The following is a 22,421-nucleotide window of genomic DNA, read 5'->3' on the forward strand; positions in this document are numbered from 1 at the left end:
ATATTTCTAATATTATTTTCTATTTCTAATATAATTATTTTCTATTTCTAGTATGTCTTCACATGAAGACACTGAACCCAGAGATTTTAGATAACTTTCCAAAGGTCATACAACATCAAAGAGAATAGTTGTTGTTCAAACCAGCATCTCTTGCGTCTCCTACATTGGCAGGTGATTCTTTAGCACTGACCCATCTGGGAAGCCCTGTCATCCCACTACAATTCTTCAATTCCTCTTCTTTCTCCCCATCTTCACCTTGCTTCATTCTCCCACCTTTTTCTTTCTACAAAACCCCAATCCCTTCATCCCTGCCTCCCTCTCCCATTGCAATGACACAGAAACCAAAAACCTAGCAGTTTTACTAATCACCAGGTAGGGGTCTAGAAGTAAATATGTCTTCTTGTTGCTGGAATTACAGTAGCAGAGGATGTCCCAAGTTGAAACTGAGGTCATTGTCTAATATTTAAAAATGATGTTATAAAGAGCCTTCATTCGTCCACTTAGCCTGCCATAACAAAATACAACATGCTAGGTGGCCCTGGTCTCATTATCTCTTCTAATTCAGAATACCAGTCCTATTGGATTAGGGCCCCATCCTATGGCCTCACTTAACCTTATCTATAGGGCTTCCCTCATGGCTTAGCAGGAAAGGATCTGCCTGCCAATGCAGGAGACTGAGGTTCCATCCCTGATCCAGGAGGATCCCCTGGAGAAGGAAATGGCAACCCATTCCAGTATTCTTGCCTGGAAGATCCTGTGGACAGAGGACCCTGGTGGGCTACAGTCCATGGGATCACAGAAGAGTCAGGCATGACCTAATGACTAAACAACAACAAGCAAAATTATCTTTTAATAGGCCCTGTCTCCAAATACAATCATATTGAGAGTTAGGTCCTCAAAATATGAATTGAGGGGAGCACATTTAGTCCATAACAGTGCTTACAGGTTCTGTATTCCCACAGTGTTTATTACGGTAAAGATACATTTTGAGTTAAATAGTCCTTTTTAGCTAACCTGGGAATTTAACTGTTCATGGTAATCTTTATAATACTGTTCCCAACTGAAACATAATCAGTTAAAAACTGGAGATTTACATATAAAACCTGATTTTTAAAACTTAAGAATTACTAATCCGTGAAGTAGAGGTAATGATCTATGAATAGCAACAGTCTAAAAACTAAAGTACAAGTGAACAAAATACAGCATGTAAGCAATACAGCTGATATTTTTTTCCGCTTTTTAATGTGTTGAATAATAATCTGGGTAATGAAATTATGGACCACTTGAATTTCCTCTTTGAACCCTTTGGTATGAAAAAAAGTATGTCATGTGAGTATGTGTGTGCCTGTGTATCACTTTTGTAATAGAAGAAATTGTTTAATTATAAATGATATAAATTAAAGATTAATCTCTACATACAGTGTTCTAAGTTAATTTTCAACTTAGAGTTGTTAATGTCCCTGTTTTTCCATACATTTCCCTCTTTAACATAAAGCGAATTGATGATTACAGCATTTCTTAAGAATGCCCCATCGTGTCTTCAGAGTTATTTTCCCCAAGCTGCCGACCCCTATTCACATTTTGATGCACAGGTAATGACAGTTATGTCATAACTGCTGTCTCACTGACAAGGATTATATGAAACATCCCAAGTTTTGAAAAGTTAAAATATGAAAAAGAGATGTGTTCTTGAAGCAGTGAGATATGGTGCAATCAGCCTTCCCTGTCTATGGATTCCACATCCTTGGATTCAACCAACCTTAGGTCACAAATATTCAGGAAGAAAATTCCAGAAAGTTCCAAAAAGCAAAGGTTGAATTTGCTGCCCACCAGCAGCTATTTATACATAATTTACATGATATTTATGTCATTTACATGAGCTATTTGTAAATCATATTAGGTGTTATAAGTAGCCTAGAGATTATTTAAAGTATATGGGAGGCTATGCACAGGTTGTATGCAGATACCTCACAATTTAACATAAAGGGCCTGAATACTCATGGATTTTGGTATCCGCAAACAGTCCTGTAACCAATCCCCTGTGGATACTGAGAGAGGTCTGTACTTGCTTTTTTAAGCATTTCCCCTTCCTTTTTCCTCCGTTTTTAATTTTTAGAATATAAAAACATACATACAGTCCCCAACTTAGAATGATTCAACTTAAGATTTTTGGACTTTATTTCTTCTCTTTTCCCAGGCTAGCAGTATGTAATATGATACTCTCTTGTGCTGTTGGGCAGTGTCAGTGAGTCACAGGTCCTAGTCAGCCATGTGATCATGAGGGTAAACAACACAATTCTGTACCCTTAAACCTGTTCTGCTTTTCACTTTCAGTACTATACTGAGTAAATTACATGATTTTATCAAGGCTCTTCAACTGAAGGGATCAGAAATGTATTTCAGGTAGCTCAAATAAGAGATGTTATTGTAGAGCTCTCTGAATCCTCAGCTGGGCCTTGTATGCATATTTCAGTCCTTGGAAAATGAGGTCTTGGTGTTTTTCTGTTCATCTGTGGGGCCTCATGGTATCTTTCATCTCTGTGTTCTTGTCTTCTCAGTCTCAGTTTATTTGTCTCTTCATATCTCATCTTGCATGTTGTCCAACTTGTTTTAACTACCTGTCAGTTTCGGGGCCCTCTCCATGTCAGTAAAGAATCCGCCTGCAATGCAGGAGACCCTGGTTCGATTCCTGGGTCGGGAGGATCCCCTGGAGAAGGGACAGGCTACCCACTCCAGTATTCTTGGGCTTCCCTTGTGGCTAGCTGGTAAAGAATCTGCCTGCAATGCAGGAGACCTGGGTTCGATCCCTGGTTTGGAAAGATCCCCTGGAGAAGGGAAAGGCTACCCATTCCAGTATTCTGGCCTGGAGAATTCCATGGACTGTATAATCCATGGGGTGCCAAAGAGTCGGACAAGACTGAGTGACTTTCGCTTTCACTCAGTGTCTAAGTTTAAATTCTCAGGTAATTAGCCAGCCAGCGCTGTAATTAGCTCTTCCCAAAAGTATGGAATATGTCTGCCCCTTCTGTGGTTTGTTGGGAGTTGGAGGCCAACTAGAAACAATAGGCATGTCTAGTATATATATAATTTACATTATAATCTGTTTATAGCTGTAGGGGTGGGAAAGGGGGCATTCTGAGGGGAAAGAATTATGTAATGTATAAGAAAATCTAATTGTCAAATCACAAATATTCTTTTAAAAGGAATAACATGATAATGTTTAAATGACTGTATTAGACTGTATATATTATTTTTTCTTCTACTAAAAACATGACTAAAATTTTTTTATCTACTTTTTTCAAATATTAGTCCCCAAAATAGTGCTTAGAAGGCAGTCAATATAATTAATTAATTAATGTATTTTACCTTATCTTTTCAGTTAATGGTTTAATTCAGCAAGTATCCGATATGTAAGCTATTATGCTGACTACTATGAATAAGTTTAAAATAGTTATAGATTAAAAAAAAAAGAAGGGAATTGTGTAGGTCTGCATTCAAGGAGTTTATAACAGAAAACAAGGTAAGAAAGTATACATATGAGTTGAGCTGGTATTTTGTAAGTTAAAAGAAGGTACCTTTTACTCCTCTGGAGAAGGAAATGGCAATCCACTCCAGCACTCTTGCCTGGAAAATCCCATGGCTGGAGGAGCCTGATAGGCTACAGTCCATGGGAGTCACAAAGAGTCACAAAGACTGAGCGACTTCACTTTCACCTTTTACCCCTAGGATCTGACAGTGATAACTCCTGTTCTCTAATGTATTTTCTAATCCTTAGGCCACTTGCCCCAGGTCTTTTTAGTTAAAACAATGGTTGTTTGGGATTTTCAAGAAAAAAGGATTGTCTTTGCTTGCTGATCTCTTACCATCAAGTTATCACTTTAATTGTTTTATGAATCTTGTCACATTAGAAATATCATAAACTGATAGATCTCCTTTTCTTTTAACGTATAACTGTGTGTGTGACATTCAGCATGTGCCCTAAATAAAGTTCAGAGATTTAAAAGATTTAACAGCTCTTCTGCAAACCTTTTCCAGTTTAACCTGAACCGCTTGCCCTTTTGAATGCTTTTGTTTCCCACTTTTCCTGTTTTGACTACTAATAAATTATATTAGTCTGTTAGGCTTAGTGTTCCTGTCAGGCCTGTTAAAGAATCATATAGTTTCTGCCACTATGGTGGTTCTCCCTGAGTTCAGAGTGAACAAGCCGACAGTCCCTGAGTGTGAGTCCTAGGACTTCATCCTTAATAACCATTTTGACTTTGGTGTGTATTAAATAAATGCTAACTTAATAAATGGCATCAGTATAACCAGTCTCTCTTTATTGCTATGTATATCCCAGTTGTTGTGGTGTTATATGCGTTTGTAAAATGCTATTTTCATAAGTATATCAAAGTAGATATTCATTTATGTGAAATGTGGTGAATGCATCTATATCCATTCCTGACAATGTAAACACTAGTTTCAGAAATATTAGGGGCTGCAAGAAACTTGCATGTGTTCATCTTTTGTGACCTTGTACAGAATTCTTTTGTAATATCTTTGTGACTGTATTCAAAAAAGGGAGTAGTATACAAACGTGTGTAAAGTGAATGTAAAGAAGCTATTCATGGCTTTGCCTCCCAGTGTATCTTAAGCTTTTGAGTTGGTACCAAAAAATGGTTGTATGTTACCTGTTTGTAGTCAGCATCTGGCATGCATATCTCCCACATTAGTAATTTTCTGTTAGACTTAGATCTTTATAGATATAGTCATATCCAGTGTAAGTAACCCAAATGTACTAGTCTATGAATTAGCATAAATAATAAAACAAATTTTCCAGTTACTGAGAAAAATATGAAAAGCTGATCATAAAATCTAGTTGAATAAAAGGAGCCTTGTAGAGGGGTTGGAGCAACTGGGAGATTGGGATTGACACATATACAGTATTGATACTATGAATAAAATAGGTAATTAATGAGAACCTACTGTGTAGCCCAGGGAACTCTACTTAATGCACTGTGGTGACCTGAATGGGAGGGAAGTCCAAAAGGAAGGGGATATATGGATAAGTATGACTGATTTATTTTGCTGTACAGTAGAAACTAACACAACACTGTAAAGCAACTATACTCCAATAGAAATTAATTTAAAAATAGTAAGTTTAAAACAACCTGGAAGAAAAAAGGAGCCTTGTAATTAATCTGATGAATTTATGTGCATTCTTTATATGTGAATGGTCCTCACAGCCAGACAGCTGCAGAATTTCTCTCCTTCCTGTGTACGCTGGCACTATTTTCTTTCTCTTCTTTCCACCCCTTCCTTTGTATTACTGTTGTTTATATGTGTTGTGCATTGCTATTGTCTGCTATTATTTTTCCTCTTCTGTTCCTCCTCTACAGTCATTGGCAGAAGTTATGGGAAAAGCAGAGGAGGGAGTCAGTGAGAAATAGAAGCTAGGAGGAAAATGAGCTATAATAGAACCTTCATAACATGCCTTCCATCCTATTTTAATTGATTCATGGGCATAGGGATTATGCTCTACCTATTCTTAATTACTTACTTAGATTCGTTTTCCCACTTACTTTGATTCTTTTTCTCAAGAGTCCCTAAATAGTCTCACCATTTTTCCAGGCCCTGCAACTGCTCTTCATTTCTTGGTTTCAAATATAGACTTGATGTCCTTTTACTATATCCCTGTCATATTTTTATTTTCCTCAATTATGATTCTAAATGATTAGGACCACTTACTTGGGTTTTCCATGTTATGATGATATGATGGCTATCTAACTAGGCATTGTCAATATTTACCTTACTTACTTTCTTTTTCTTTGTTCTAACTACCCACAGTCCATTTGGATTGAAAGACTTGTTTTATTGACATCAATTATTGTTATTATGCTCATACTGCTAGGACTCACCTGTTACTCTGATTCTTAAGGTTACTTGCATATATATCTTAGACTCACTTATGTGTTGATATTTTACCATGTAACTCTCCAAGAACAACTTTATTTGAGTAAGGGAAAGGTACCTGTTGGTAATACATTGCATACAGCTGCTTAGGAATATGTCATATCCCATGGAAAGTTCTAACATTCATCAATAAGACTGATTTCAGAAAAAGAATTTCAAAGAACATGTAGGCCACCCTTAGAGCCAAGCCAGGCATGTTCCAAGCAGAAATATTCTTTCTTACTGTTGAATAAAATTAAAATTGTATTTCATTAACTTTTGTTTATATGTTTGGTTTTGTAGGGTTAAAAATGTATCAGAAGTAGTTGGTATTTAATAGGTCTCACTATAACACTAAAAAAATCCTTTAGTCTTAAAAGTAGTGTTTGTAGCATATGCCCTGAGAAAAACCACAATTCTAAAATACACATATACTCCAGGGTTCACTGCAGCTCTATTTATACTAGCCAGGAGATGAAAGCAACTTAAATGCCCATCAACAGATAAATAGATAAAGAAGTTGTGTTACATGTATACAATGAAAATTACTTAGCCATAAAAAGAAATGAGAGAATGAACTTGAGTCAGTTCTAGTGAAGTAGATTATCCTAGAGCCTCTTATACAGAGTGAATAAGTCAGAAAGAGAAAAACAAATATCATATATTAAGACATATATATGGAATTTAGAAAAAGGTACCAGTGAACTTGTTTGCAGGGCAGCAGTGAGAGACCCAGACATAGAGAACAGACTTATGGACACAGCAGGGAAAGGAGCGGGTAGGCTGAACTGAGAGCGTAGCATGAAGCATCGATATGACCTTATGTAAAAGAGAGAGCCAGTTGGAATTACCCTATAGCGCAGAGAGCTCAACATGGTGCTCTGTGATGACCTAAGAGTAGTGGGGTGGGGTTGGATGTTTAATAGCAGGGGAACATATGCATACCTATGGCTGATTCATATTGATGTATGATAGATACCAGCACAACATTGTAAAGCAATTATGCTTCAATTAAAAAAAATTTTAGAAAGTGAAAAATAAGTATGTAGTATACATCTATCAGAGAAGGCAATGGCACCCCACTCCAGTACTCTTGCCTGGAAAATCCATGGACAGAGGAGCCTGGTGGGCTGCAGTCCATGGGGTCGCGAAGAGTCAGACATGACTGAGTGACTTCACTTTCACTCTTCTTTTTCATGCATTGGAGAAGGAAATGGCAACCCACTCCACTGTTCTTACCTGGAGAATCCCAGGGACGGGGGAGCCTGGTGGGCTGCCGTCTATGGGGTCGCACAGAGTCGGACACGACTGAAGCGACTTAGCATAGCATAGCATACATCTATAATAGATAAACAGGAATATTGCTGTCTAGTCTCTGCATATATATTTTTTCCTTCTGTTTTTCTCCCCAAGCTTTTGAGTCTTGTAGCCTCTTTTCATTACATCGAGAAATTCTTTTGGTAATGTATTAAAGCCATACTACATAAAGCATTATATTCTTAAGTATTGATAGAATCCTCATGATAATTATTTTGTCAATGTGTTTGCTTTCTATTTTTCTTCCCAGCCCTTTCATTGTTTCACTTTTACTGTAATTTCAGATCCTCTTTTCCTTAGTCACATAAACTGAAAATTATCATTATGAAATACACATGTTGTTATGGTGATACAGTTTACCTTCATCTTCATTTAAAGTATTTGTTAAGAACTTGCTATATGGGGACCCTAATTAGGGTGCTGTAAAAATGAGATACATACCACACTTTCATAGACCCGTTATTCTAGCATACAGAAATGTGTCTAAGGATACAGACAGTAATACTAAGACTATTTAGAAATATAGACAAAAATAAGTAATAAAACTGTTGTTATGGTTTTAACAGTCACATTATTATTAAAAAGCATGGAGAGCTTTAAAATTGCCAGTCACATAGTAAGTGATCAGTGTATATGGATGAATGGAATAAGTTTAGTTGGTTAATGATTGAAGGGAAATTGTAGGGATTGCAATTAACAAAGACCAGGAGAAAAATCACTAAGCACAGTTAAACTTAATGAGGGACTAAAGAACCAAATTGCATCATAGTTTTTTGTAAGGAAGAAGTATCATTTGTTAAGGGCCTACTCAGTGTAGGCATTGTTTTAGGTTTATCACATTTAGTATTCATTTTTCACAAAAACCCTGCAACATACACATTATCCTTATTTTACATATAAAGAAATTAAAGTTCAAATAAATAAATTGCCCAAAGTCCTAGCTAGCAAATAGTCTAGCCCAAATTTTTGAACCTCATAGGCTTATACTATGTACTTTTTATACATACACAGTTGTCTCTATATCCTTTGGGCGTTGGATTTGTTTCCAGGATCGCAAAGATACCAAAATCTATGGATGCTAAAATCCTTTGTATAATCATGGCATGGTATAGTTGGCAGAGTACATCATGCGAAATGCCAGGCTGGATGAAACACAAGGTGGAATTAAGATTTCCAGGTGAAATATCAATAATCTGAGATATGCAGATGATACCACCCTTATGGCAGAAAGCAAAGAGGAACTGAAGAGCCTCTTGGTGAAAGTGAAAGAAGAGAGTGAAAAAGCTGGCTTAAAACAACATTCAAAAAATGAAGTTCATGGCCTCCAGCCCCATCACTTCATGGCAAATAGATGGGGAAACAGTGACAGACTTTATTTCTTAGGCTCCAAAATCACTGCAGATGGTGACTGCAGCCATGAAATTAAAAGACGCCTGCTCCTTGGAAGAAAAGCTATGACCAACCTAGACAACATACTAAAAAGCAGAGACATTACTTTGCCAACAAAGGTCCATCTAGTCAAAGCTGTGGTTTCTCCAGTAGTCATGTATGGATGTGAGAGTTGGACCATAAGGCAGGCTGCTGCTGCTGCTGCTAAGTCGCTTCAGTCGTGTCCGACTCTGTGCGACCCCAGAGACGACAGCCCACCAGGCTCCCCCGTCCCTGGGATTCTCCAGGCAAGAACACTGGAGTGGGTTGCCATTTCCTTCTCCAAGGAAGGCTGAGTACCGAAGAATTGATGTTTTTGAACTATGGTGTTGGGGAAGACTCTTGAGAGTCCCTTGGACTGCAAGGAGTCAAACCACTCAGTCCTAAAGGAAATTGGTCCTGAATATTCATTGGAAGGACTCCTGTTGAAGCTGAAGCTCCAATACTTTGGCCACCTGATGTGAAGAACTGACTCATTTGAAAAGACACTGAAGATGGGAAAGATTGAAGGCGGGAGGAGAAGGGGATGACAGAGGATGAGATGGTTGGATGGCATCACCAACTTTATGGACATGAGTTTAAGCAAGTTCCAGGAGATGGTGAAGGACAGGGAAGCCTGGCATTCTACAGTCCATGGGGTTTCGAAGAGTCAGACATGACTGAGCAACTGAACAACAAAAGAGTTGGCCTGCCCTATCTGCATTCCACATCTGCGTAGTCAGCCAACCTGGATCCATCGGTTGGTTGAATCCCCAGATGTGGAAACTTCAGATACAGAGGGCCAACTTTATTTAGACAAACAACAGCTGTGATCAATATTATTAAACATTTAAGCATTTGTTAGAGCCAGATTACGTTGCATGGTTTTTCTTTAGTTTGACAATTTTCTTAAAAGAAAATTCACCCACATATGTTTTTAGGGTGCAACAACATATAATAAAGCCAGTTTACAATTTTTTTTCTGACTAATAACTAAAGGTGTGTATTTGCTAGCCAGGCTGTGTTCTAATTACCCATAAATAATTTAAGTGATCTCTAGAGCCTGTTGCAATCATCCTTTTGTCTAATATTGATAAAGGAGTTATATAATCCCAGGGACAGGGGAGCCTGGTGGGCTTCGGTCTATGGGGTTGCACAGAGTCGGACACAACTGACACGACTTAGCAGCAGCAGCAGCAGAGCCTGTTGCAATCATCCTTTTGTCTAATGTTGGTAAAGGAGTTATATATTGATCTAAGTTTTATGTCATGAAAAGTAGTCATTGGCATTTATCATCATGTTATATATATTTTGTTGTTGTTGTTGGAGTAATTTAGGAGTAATCTTGAGAAGTAATAATAAAGGGATAGAGAACAACAACATTACTAGAAATTATAATAACACATAGTAAACTCAAGTTTTTATTTCATATTTTCCTGAACTAGGTCATGTCCTTTGAAAGTAACTAGTTGCTCACTGACTTTTATGTGTGGTCCTGGAACTATCCATTTTTAAAATAAAGATCCCAGATTTCATATGCATCTTTAATAGTAACTTCTAGTATATCATTACTTCTGGCTTTTATCTTGCATTTGTATCATCCAAATGCAATGACATTACAAACACTGACATTCATAATCTAGTTTTTAAAAAAGCAACCATTCTCTTTCCTTCATAATTGTGAAACATTTTCAATTTTATGTTTATAAACACCAGTTAGAATGAAGGCCAATAAAATTTTAATTTCTTCACCATCACTTCCTATTTCCTTTGTGTAATATCTACATTAAGCATTTGTACACTTACAAATTATATTAAGTAACTTTTAGTGCTCAAACATCATAAAGGATGAAAGAACACTGTCATACATCCTGTTAACAAAATGGGATGTTCCAAATTATTCTTGCAAAATACCCTGTGATGAAGGCCTCCATGTTAAATGACAAACTGGGTGGAAATGCCACATTTGCTTTTTATTCTTAAAAGTGCATTGTTCACTCATTGATTTTTGAGTTTGATAAAATATATCTATGTGAATCATCTGAAATTTCATAGCCTGAGATTTTGCTTATAATATGAATTTCACCATCACTATGGTCTATAATACTATTAGTCTCTTTATGTTTATTTTTAGAGTTGTCTGATAATTGTGAAACTCCTCTGTCAAATTTCCTCTTTTTGCCTGTATGGGTAGAAAGTGAAAAATTTAGAACTCTCAACTATGTTTATTGAAAACCACCAAAAACAACAACAAACCCTGAAAAATGTCTCTATGCTTCTTTTATACTTACATTCAAAGACATAATACTATGGGCAACACAGTAAGAAAACTAAAGAATGATGTAATAGTGATAATTTATTTCACTACTAGATCATCTTTCTAGATGATTCCATTCCATTTCCATATAATTTTTAAAATAATTGATTATTAATGATTAATTCACAGGATGATAAAATAACAAAATATAGGAAAAATAAGATCCCTAAGATATTTTATGGTATATCTTCAATTTATAGAGATCACCATAATGTATCTTCAATTTGTGAAAGATTCAAATAGATCCATAAAGAAATCTCAAAATAGGGTGAAATTATTCTGATTTTAAAAAAGTAAGTTTGAGACTTTCCTGGTTGTCCAGTGGCTAAGACTCTGCACTGCCAATGCAGGGGGCCTGGGTTTGATCCCCGGTCAGGGAACTAGAGCCTGCATGTTGCTACTGAGACCCTGTGCAGACAAATAAATTATTTTTAAAAGTGTAAATCTGTTTTTGTTCCTTGGAAGATTCCTAAAAAGGAATAAGATTTGAAATGTCAATTCCTATAATAAAGTTGCTCAAAGAAAAAAACTCAAAAACTAAAATTGAGTCTAATAGTCTTTGTGGTATACCAAGGGTTAATATAACCACATTCCTTACTGTTATTTCATAACCAAACCTGAACTAGTTTCTGTTTCCTTTCCTGTCTCAGGTGAAAAAGTTAAAAACTTTTTTGTATTTCCTTCTCCAATTTCAGGCAGAAGGTTAGCCATTGTAATTCATTCCAAGATAATGTCTTGGCCAAATGACAGACACACCTTAAGTATCAAAGCATATCTTAATATATTACAGGTTCATTTCTCTTTTCCCAATCCAGTGGAATTTTTGCACTTTTAAAAACTAGATGGAGAAAGTGTAAGAATAGATGTATTAAAAAAAAATCGTGTAGGGGTTTCCCTAGCAGTCTGGTAGTTAAGACTCTGCAGTTCCACTGTAAGGGGTGTGGGTTTGATCTGTGGTGGGTGAACTAAGATCCTATAAGCCACACAGCATGAACTAAAATAAAAAATAAAGTTATAGTAATGTTTAGAAATCAAGTATAAAGTATATGATAAAAATTTGACCTTAGGGACATCACAATAGTTCATTTTTGTTAGAAATAACTAAAATACTAAAAATGTTTCAGTTTTTCACATAAGAGAAGCATAGCTGTCATGTATATACCATTGTAGCAAGCATTTCACAGTGGAACTGTACTTTATGTATCATGATCTGAGAAAATTATCAAAAACCAACAAGAATTCAAGGGAATCAATAAGCAACATGGGATAATACTTTTGCCTCAGTCAGACATGTTGAAAGATGTATGAAGTAAATACTGGTGAATTTCAGAGGCAAAGCCCTTCTCTTTGCTTATTTCTAGGGATTACTGGTAGTTTGTTTTGTTTTGTTGGTACTTTTTTATGGAATAAGAACCCAGACTATTTTGTGAGTAAGGTAAGTATAATACTTGATATTTCAGATAGTAAACAGATGTATGTGTGTGTGCTCAGTCACCCAGTTGTATCCAACTCTGTGACCCCATGGACTGTGGCCCACCAGACTCCACTGTCCATGAAATTTTCCAGGCAAGAATACCGGAGTGGGTTGCCATTTTCTTCTCCAGGGGATCTGCCTGACCTAGGGATCAAACCTGCATCTCATGTCTCCTGCACTGACAGGCAGATTCTTTACCGCAGCACCACCTGGGAAACCCAGTTAAACAGGTACATAATCCAAATCTATTTGTAAGTCATATTCCTGGCAGGGCGCGGGGGAGTTGGGAATTTTTGATGTCTTGGAAGCATGTTTTCTCTTTCTCAAAAGGGGATATTTTGGAAAAAGAGAAAAAAGCAAATGCAGGGGAAGGGTGGGAGGGGATAAGGAAGACAGCTGTGCTGCATATCAGAAACAGAGGAAGCCTTCAGTTCTTTAAAAGAGCAGATGAAGAGGAAGCAGGAGTAGAGAGGGAAGTGTTCACGGAGAATTTAGGAACCTGGTCTAGATCTGTCCTTTAAAGGAAGGTATGTGTCTAGGCATCATGACCAAACTGTTGAAACCAAGATGAGGAGGAAAAACTTGAAAGTCAGAAAGAAAGAACATATCACATATAAGGAACAACAACTTGAATGATTATGATCTTAACAGATATAATGGAGACTAGAAAACAGTGAAGCAACATCTGAAATTCACTGAAAGAAAATGAACTGATTTCTATATCTGATGAAAATATCTTTCAAGAATAGAGGTAAAATAAGTCTACTGGCATCTCAGGCAGTGTTTATATATTTGGCATACACATTTAAAATGTGGGCTCTGGACACAGAATCTGGAATTGAGTTCAGGCTTGGACACCTTCTCCTTATATATCTTACTGTCATATACTCTGTTGGGATAATATATAAACTAGTGAATAAACATGAAGAATAAATTAGAGAATGCTTCTTAAGCAGGTGCCTAACATATGGTAAGTTGTTAGAACATGTTAGTTATCGTATACTCATATGTGTTTTTAGAAAATGTAGCTAACCTTATGGAATTTCATATTTTCAATTTTCATCTGTTCTATTTTTTCCCTTAACTTTACTGAATTTGGCTATCCTTGAAAACGGAAGAAACACTGATAGTGTTGTGAAAGAGAAGTCATTTTTACTGCTACTTTGACCTGTACAAAGACCATACTTAGGAAACTCTCATTTTCATAAAAAAATCTTTTTATGAATAATGCTTTCCCTTTATTTTCTGCATTGCTTTAGGGAGAAATATAGGGCTTTTTATTTTGATAATTGATTTTACTATGATTATTGAAGAAATTGCCCTTCAGATTACTAGGAAGATCTGCAGTTGATCCCCAAATGTATTTTTATTTGTATACTGTTTCTAACATTTCAGGATACTCTTTAAAATTTCCTAGTTTTTAGAAAAGTTTGAATGAACATCATATTTTCATAGTTTTATTTTAGTTTCTTTGTCATTATTTCGTATTCTTCAATTGAAGACTTCCTAGGCTTTTAGAGAGTTTTCAAGACTGCAATATCATTTAAAATATTACAGCAAATGTAATGTATTTTATGTATTACAACTATTATCATCACCAACCATACCACTTTGATGTTACTTCCATATTAGTCTGCAAAACAACTACTCTTCCTTTTTTAAAATTTCAACAATTTTCTACTTCACCTTTTTTGTGTTTATAGTGTTAAGTGTGACACCTTTGAAGCCAAATCTGAAATAGTATCAAATCTCTATAACTTTAAGGTACTTACTAAATATGCGCCCTGGTTTCCTCATCTCTTATGAAAATTAAATAGGGTAATGAGTGTTAAATACTGTAAGATCAAAACACTTTTACAGTTATTGCATTTAAAAAGATTTAACAAGCTGTTACCATTAATTTTATTACTTTCTGTTTATTAATCTGCACATCATTCATTTATTCAACATGCATTTATTAAATAACAGGCTCAATGACCTATCACTGTACCCAGATTTTGCCCTCTTGAATTTTATTTTGGTTATTTAGTTGATCAGGTTATTAGTATCTTTACAATTTTCATCTTTATTCCAATGAAAACAATTGGGGAATTCCCAGGCTGTTAGAACTTGGAGAACTAATATCCCACAAGCTGCATCAGTTCAGTTCAGTCACTCAGTTGTGTCAAACTATTTGCAACCCCATGGACTGCAGCACGCCAGGCTTTCCTGTCCATCACCAATTCCCTGAGCTTGCTCAAATTCATGTCCATCAAATCAGAGATGCCATGCAGCCATCTCATCCTCTGTCATCCCCTTCTCCTCCACCTTCAATCTTTCCTAGCATCAGGGTCTTCTCCAGTGAGTCAGTTCTTTGCATCAGGTGGCCAAAGTATTGGAGTTTCACCTTCAGCATCAGTCCTTCCAATGAATATTCAGGACTGATGTCCTTTAGGATGGACTGGTTGAATCTCCTTGCAGTCCAAGGGACTCTCAAGAGTCTTCTCCAACACCACATTTCAAAGGCATCAATTCTTCAGTGCTCAGCTTTCTTTATAGTCCAACTCTCACATCCATACATGACTACTGGAAAAACCATAGCTTTGATTAGATGGACATTTGTTGGCAAAGTAATTTCTCTGCTTTTTAATATGCTGTCTAGGACAGAGGAGCCTAGTAGGCTGTAGTCCATGGGGTCGCTAGGAGTCAGACATGACTGAGCAACTTCACTTTCACTTTTCACTTTCATGCATTGGAGAAGGAAATGGCAACCCACTCCAATATTCTTGCCTGGAGATACCCAGGGACGGGGGAACCTGGTGGGCTACTGTCTCTGGGATCGCACAGAGTCAGACACGACTGAAGCGACTTAGCAGCAGCAGCAGCAGGTTGGTCATAACTTTTCTTCCAAGGAGCAAGTGCCTTTTAATTTTATGGCTACAGTCACCATCTGCAGTGATTTTGGAGTCCAGGATATAAAGTTTGTCACTGTTTCCATTGTCTCCCCATCTATTTGCCATGAAGGGATGGGGCTGGAGCCCATGAACTTCGTTTCTTGAATGTTGTTTTAAACCAGCTTTTTGATTCTCCTCTTTCACTTTCATCAAGAGGCTTTTTAGTTCTTCTTCACTTTCTGCTGTAAGGGTGGTGTCATCTGCATATCTGAGGTTATTGATATTTCTCCTGGCAATCGTGATTCCAGCTTGTGCTTCATCCATGCCCTCATTTCACATGATGTACTCTGCATATAAGTTAAATGAGCAGCATGACAATATACGATCTTGATGTACTCTTTTCCCGATTTGGAACCACTCTGTTGTTTCAGGTCCAGTTCTAACTGTTGCTTCCTGACCTGCACAGACTTCTCAGGCGGGAGATCAGGTGGTCTGCTATTCCCATCTTGTAAGAATTTTCCACAGTTTGCTGTGATCCATACAATCAAAGGCATTGGCGTAGTCAATAAAGCAGAAGCAGATGTTTTTCTGGAACTCTCTTGCTTTTTTGATGATGCAGCGGATGTTGGCAATTTGATCTCTGGTTCCTCTGCCTTTTCTAAATCAGCTTGAACATCTGTAAGTTCACAGTTAACATACTGTTAAAGCCTAACTTGCAGAATTTTGACCATTACTTTGCTTGCATGTGAGATGAGTGCAATTGTGCGGTAGTTTGATCATTCTTTGGCATTACCTTTCTTTGGGATTGGAATGAAAACTGATGTCTTCCAGTCCTGTGGCCACTGCTGAGTTTTCCAAATTTCCTGGCATTTTCGGTGCACCACTTTCATAGCATCATCTTTTAGCATTTGAAATAGCTCAACTGGAATTCCATCACCTCCACTAGCTTTGTTCATAGTGATGCTTCCTAAGGCCCACTTGACTTCACATTCCAGGTTGTCAGGTTCTAGGTAAGTGATCACACCATCATGGTTATCTGGGTCATGAAGATCTTTCTTGTATAGTTCTTCTGTATTCTTGCAACCTTTTCTTAATATCTTTTGCTTCTGTTAGGTCCATACCATTTCTCTCCTTTTTTGTGCCCATCTTTGCATGAAATCTTCCCTTGGTATCTCTAATTTTCTTGAAGAGATCTCTAGTCTTTCCCATTCTATTGTTTTCCTCTATTTCTTTGCATTAGTCACTGATGAAAGCTCTCCCTGCTATTCTTTCAATTCAGTTCAGTTCAGTTCCCTCGCTGAGTCCTATCTGACTCTTTGTGACTCTATGGACTGTGGCACTCCAGGTCTCCCTGTCCATCACCAATTCACGGAGTTAACCAAACTCACGTCCATTGAGTCGGTGAGGCCATCCAACCATCTCATCCTCTGTCGTCCCCTTCTCCTCCTGCCTTCAATCTTTCCCACCATCAGCGTCTTTTCAAATGACTCAGCACTTCGCATCAGGTGACCAAAGTATTGGAGTTTCAGCTTCAACATCAGTCCTTCCAATGAACACTCAGTACTGATCACATTTAGGATGAACTTGTTGGATCTCCTCGCAGTCCAACGGACTCTCAAGAGTCTTCTCCAACACCAGAGTTCAAAAGCATCAAGTCTTCGGCACTCAGCTTTCTTTATAGTCCAACTCCCACATCCATATGTGACTACTGGAAAAACCATAGCCTTGACTAGACAGATCTTTGGTGGCAAAGTAATGTCTCTGCTTTTTGATATGCTGTCTGAGTTGGTCATAACTTTCCTGCCAAGGAGTAAGTGTCTTTTAATTTCATGGCTGCATTCACCATCTGCAGTGATTTTGGAGCCCCTCAAAATAAAGTCTGACACTGTTTCCACTTTTTCCCCATCTATTTGCTATGAAGTTATTGGGTCAAAAGCCATGATCTTAGTGTTCTGAATGTTGAGCTTAAAGCCAACTTTTACTCTCCTCTTTCACTTTCATCAACAGGCTCTTTAGTTCCTCACTTTCTGCCATAAGGGTGGTGTCATCTGCATATCTGAGGTTATTGATATTTCCCCAGAAATCTGGATTCCAGCTTGTGCTTCATCCAGCCCAGCGTTTCTCGTGATGTACTCTGCATATACATTAAATAAGCAGGGTGACACTATACAGCCTTGACATACTCCTTTTCTTATTTGGGACCAGTCTGTTGTTCCATGTCCAGTTCTAACTGTTGCTTCCTGACCTGCATACAGATTTCTCAAGGGGCAGGTCAGGTGGTCTGGTATTCCCATCTCTTTCAGAATTTTCCAGTTTATTGTGATCCACAAAGAGTTCTTTGGAACTCTGCATTCAAATGAGTATATGTTTCATTATCTCCTTTGCCTTTCACTTCTCTCCTTTTCACAGCTATTTGTAAGGCCTCCTCAGACAACCATTTTGCCATTTTACATTTCTGTTTCTTGGGGATGGTCTTGATCACTGCCTCCTGTACAGTGTCATGAACCTCCATGCATGGTTCTTTAGGCACTCTAACAAATCTAATCCTTTGAATCTATTTGTGGCCTCCACTGTATAATCGTAAGGGATTTGATTTAGGTCATACTTGAATAACCTAGTGGTTTTCCCTACTTTCTTCAAAATATATCTGAATTTGGCAATAAGGATTTCATGATCTGAGTGAGCCACAGTCAGCTTCCGGTCTTGGTTTTGCTGATTGTAGAGAGCTTCTCCATCTTTGGCTGCAAAGAATATAATCAGTCTTATTTCTGAATTGACCATCTGGTGATGTCCATGTGTAGAGTTGTCTCTTTTGTTGTTGGAAGAGGGTGTTTGCTATGACCAGTGCATTCTCTTGACAAAACTCTGTTAGCCTTTGCCCTGCTTCATTCTGTACTCCAAGGCCAAATTTGCCTGTTACTCCAGGTGTTTCTTGACTTCCTCCTTTTGCATTTCAGTCCCCTATAATGAAGAGGACATCTTTTTTGGGTGTTAGTTCTAGAAGGTCTTGTAGGTCTTCATAGAACCGTTTAACTTCAGCTTCTTCAGCGTTCCTGGTCGGGGCATAGACTTGGATTACTGTGATATTGAATGGTTTGCCTTGGAAACGAACAGAGATCGTTCTGTCATTTTTGAGATTGCACCCAAGAACTGCATATTGGACTCTTACTGACTATGAGGGCTACTCCATTTCTTCTATGGAACTCTTGCCCATAGTAGTAGATATAATGGTCATCTGAGTTAAATTCACCCATTCCGGTCCATTTTAGTTCACTGATTCCTAAAATGTTGATGTTCACTCTTCCCATCTCCTGTGAGACCACTTCTAATTTACCCTGTTTCACAGACCTAACATTCAGTTTCCTATGCAATATTGTTCTTAACTTCCATCACCAGTCACATCCACAACTGGATGTTGTTTTGCTTTGGCTCCATGGGATGCATAGGGTGGTCAAAAAAAAACAGTAATAATCTTTATTATACAGCTGTTTTAAAGCACTACTGCTCAAAATGTGGCCTGTGGACCAGTACTAATCATTAACAAGATAATTACTGAATTTGAGAGTAACGTCTTTCTCTCTCTCTATATATATATACATATATATACACACACAGATATATATACACACATGACCAGTCATATATATATATGTATGTATTAAAGTGCAGTGAAAGTCACTCAGTGTGTCCGACTCCTGGCGACCCCATGGATTATACAATCCATGGAATTCTCAAGGCCTGAATACTGAAGTGGGTAGCCATTCCCTTCTCTAGGGGATCTTCCCAACCCAGGGATCAAACCCACGTCTCCTGCATTGCGGGCAGATTCTTTACCAGCTGAACCACAAAGAAAGCCCACAAATACTGAAGTGGGTAGCCTAGCTCTTCTCCAGCAGATCTTCCCAACCCAGGAATCAAACCGGGTCTCCTGTGTTGTAGGTGGATTCCTTACAAAAACTGAGTTATCAGGGAAGCTCTACGTATTTAAAAGCTATATATATTCACTATCTCCAAGTTTCTGTGCATCAAGAATCTTGGCTGGGCTTAACTGAGCACCTTTGGCTTGTGAGGTTGAAGTCAAACTCTTGTGCAGGACTCCAGTCTTGTCTGAAGACTTGATGGAGAAGGATCTAGTTCTACATTCACGCACGTGGAGCTCCTCTCAGGACTGCCTCACATGGCAGCTGACTTCCCCAGAGTGAGTAATCCAAGCGGTAATGAGAGTATTAGAGATAGAAGTCACTGTCTTTTATAACCCATTTTTATATATAACATTTTATCACTTCTGCTTCTGCTATATATTTTTTGTAAGAAGAGAGTCACTTTATTATACATTATGGTATTTGTTTGTTGTTCCTTTTTCTTAGTTTTCCTAGCATCTATGATGTATTATTAAAGTTTATTTTAGTAGTATTAGGAAATGCATATTTCATTTGTAAATGAAATTTTGTTTCTTATCGTACTTGGCAGTATAAAAATGAGTGCTTCACATGCTGGAAACTACTGCTAAATTTGATCAATTTTCATAATTCAATACTATGTACAGATTTAATAACAGGGTTAGTTCCAGTAGTCATGTATGGATGTGAGAGTTGGACTGTGGTGTTGGAGAAGACTCTTGAGAGTCCCTTGGACTGCAAGGAGATCCAACCAGTCCATCCTAAAGGAGAGTGTAAACAAAATTTTCACTGTAAAAAAAACGTAGAACACATTTTACAAAATATGCAACTCATCATCTAAATAGGAGTGTATAAGCTAAACTTTGGGACTTTACCTTTGAATTGATTAGTAAATGTGTTTTGTATCAGGATATAAACCCATGGGTTTGGGTAAACTCTGTGTGTTGGTGATGGACAGGGAGGCCTGGTGTGCTGCGGTTCGTGGGGTCCCAAAGAGTCGGACATGACTGAGCAATGGAACTGAACTGAACTGAGTTAACCATAATAGCTTACTGTTACTGGGCAAGTGGTTTTTGGCAAAAATATTATCTTAGTAGGTTTTACAAATATGCTAATGCCAACCAGTCCATTCTGAAGGAGATCAGCCCTGGGATTTCTTTGGAAGGAATGATACTAAAGCTGAAACTCCAGTACTTTGGCCACCTCATGCAAAGAGTTGACTCATTGGAAAAGACTCTGATGCTGGGAGGGATTGGGGACAGGAGGAGAAGGGGACGACAGAGGATGAGATGGCTGGATGCCATCACTGACTCGAAGGACGTGAGTCTGAGTGAACTCTGGGAGTTGGTGATGGACAGGGAGGCCTGGCATGCTGCGATTCATGGGGTCACAAAGAGACACGACTGAGCAACTGAACTGAACTGAACTGAATGCCATTATGGTTTAAAATTCTTAAACCTTGATAAATTTAAGCTGTCCCTTTAATAAAGACCAATACTTTATTTTAACCTTTTATAATTATATTTACATAGCAAGAAGCCAGATTTTAAGTCCCAAGACAGAGTTGCTATTAGTCTTAGCTTAGAGTAAAGGCGGTAACAAGCTATATGGTTCTAATCTCTGTTAAAATAAATGGATACAGTTTTCAGAGTCAGCTGGTAAGGAAGATAGAAACATTTCCAATGATTACTAGATTGGAAATCAAAAAGAAAAATTCCATAAGGAAACCAGAGCATAGTGAAAGGTTGTTGCTGAATGACCCAAAGACGCCGTGATTCTTGGCCTCCGGAGGAGAAGAATTCCATCTGGGGCCAGAGACGAGGCTTGATCGCTCAGAGCTTTTGTGTAATAAAGTTTTATTAAAGTATAAAGGCTGTGATTCATGGGGTCGCAAAGAGTCAGACACAACTGAGCGACTGAACTGAACTGAAAATATAAAGGAGATAGAGAAAGCTTCTGACATAGACATCAGAAGAGGGTAGAAAGAGTACCCTCTTGCTAGTGTTAGCAATGGAGTTATATACTCTCCAGTGAATCCAAAGAATGTCTGGAGGTTGTAAAGACCTCACCAGACCTACTCCCATAGTTTACATTTTAAGATAACAGAATTAGCCGGAAGGTTTAATCCAGAGACTGTCCTCAGGCAGGATACATTATTGTTTTATAATCCTAAAGAATGTAGAAGAAGAAAAAGTTTGTTCTTTCTTTCTCCTTGAGAATTCCAGACCCCTCTCTCCTTGGGGACCCCTAGACTTCTTATCAACCTTCCTAGGAAATGACTCTCTCATTAGGATTCATTTTCCTTTTTTTTAAAAAAATCATGGTGTCCTACAGAAGGAGGGACATCTTGCTTTCTTGTGAAAGTTATATAATACGAGTACATTTTTAGATTAAGGGATTAAAATTATCTGTTAATGTGAGCATTGTAAATAGCAGATATATACTTTTTTTTTTTTTAGATATATACATTTTTAAAATATGCATGTTCTAAACTAAAGTTCCAGAGATTGACTTGAGGATATTCTGTGATTTGATTTAAAACCTTACTCTGAAAAAACTTGATTTACTCTTAGAAATATATTTAATGTGATTTTTTTAATATTAAAAATGCATTTATGTGTCAAGCTTCATTAATACAAACTATTTCTGTACACATTCTACACATTAATGTATGTTATTTTTAAATCAGTCATGCCAAACATGACTGCATTTATACAATTAATTATTATGAGGTCAAATTCCACATTAGGTATTAATACTGAAATTTCATACATGTCTAGACTTGATTACCTTAATATTATATTCATACACTTAAGGTAAACTAAAATATAACTCCTTGGTATCTTGATTTGAAATTTAGAACCATATCAGTGTTGTAGCCTTAAAAGCCATGAAGAATATTTCCTTTCGGTCTGCTAGGTTCCACAGTATGCACGGGGTGGGTACTGTTTGTCCTTTCCAACTTCCCTAAAGTTGGGTGGCATATTGTGTGTATGGAGACAGGGGACAGTTTGTGTGTGATTTTTTTTTACTTACCATGTATTTAGTAATGAAGATTTTTATTAGTTTTATATGATTTCTCAGTCAATTCCAGGCTTGTATTTACAGCTAGGCCTGTAGGTTTCATCACATTTTAGAGAAATAAGTAATAATGAAAGTGGAAGGAGAGAGTCCACATTTGTGGTGTACCTGCTATGTGTTTA

At 37.5% G+C, this 22,421-nt stretch overlaps 1 protein-coding gene across 4 annotated transcripts in view; it reads left to right on the forward strand.

Moving 5' to 3' along the window:
• Positions 1–22,421, forward strand: part of POLK (DNA polymerase kappa) — an 80,717-nt gene that overhangs the window by 3,258 nt on the left and 55,038 nt on the right. The window contains exon 1 of one of the 4 annotated variants that reach the window (XM_070796850.1): positions 13,845–19,517. The exons of the other annotated variants lie outside the window; for them this stretch is intronic. Within the exon in view, the coding sequence (XP_070652951.1) occupies positions 19,497–19,517 (21 nt within the window). The 5' untranslated portion in view covers positions 13,845–19,496. Of the gene's footprint in view, positions 1–13,844; positions 19,518–22,421 lie in introns of those variants that run through there. 4 annotated transcript variants of the gene reach the window in all.

The sequence above is a fragment of the Bos indicus genome, chromosome 10 (genome assembly GCF_029378745.1).
Source record: "Bos indicus isolate NIAB-ARS_2022 breed Sahiwal x Tharparkar chromosome 10, NIAB-ARS_B.indTharparkar_mat_pri_1.0, whole genome shotgun sequence".
In the NCBI taxonomy this organism is placed as follows: domain Eukaryota; kingdom Metazoa; phylum Chordata; class Mammalia; order Artiodactyla; family Bovidae; genus Bos; species Bos indicus.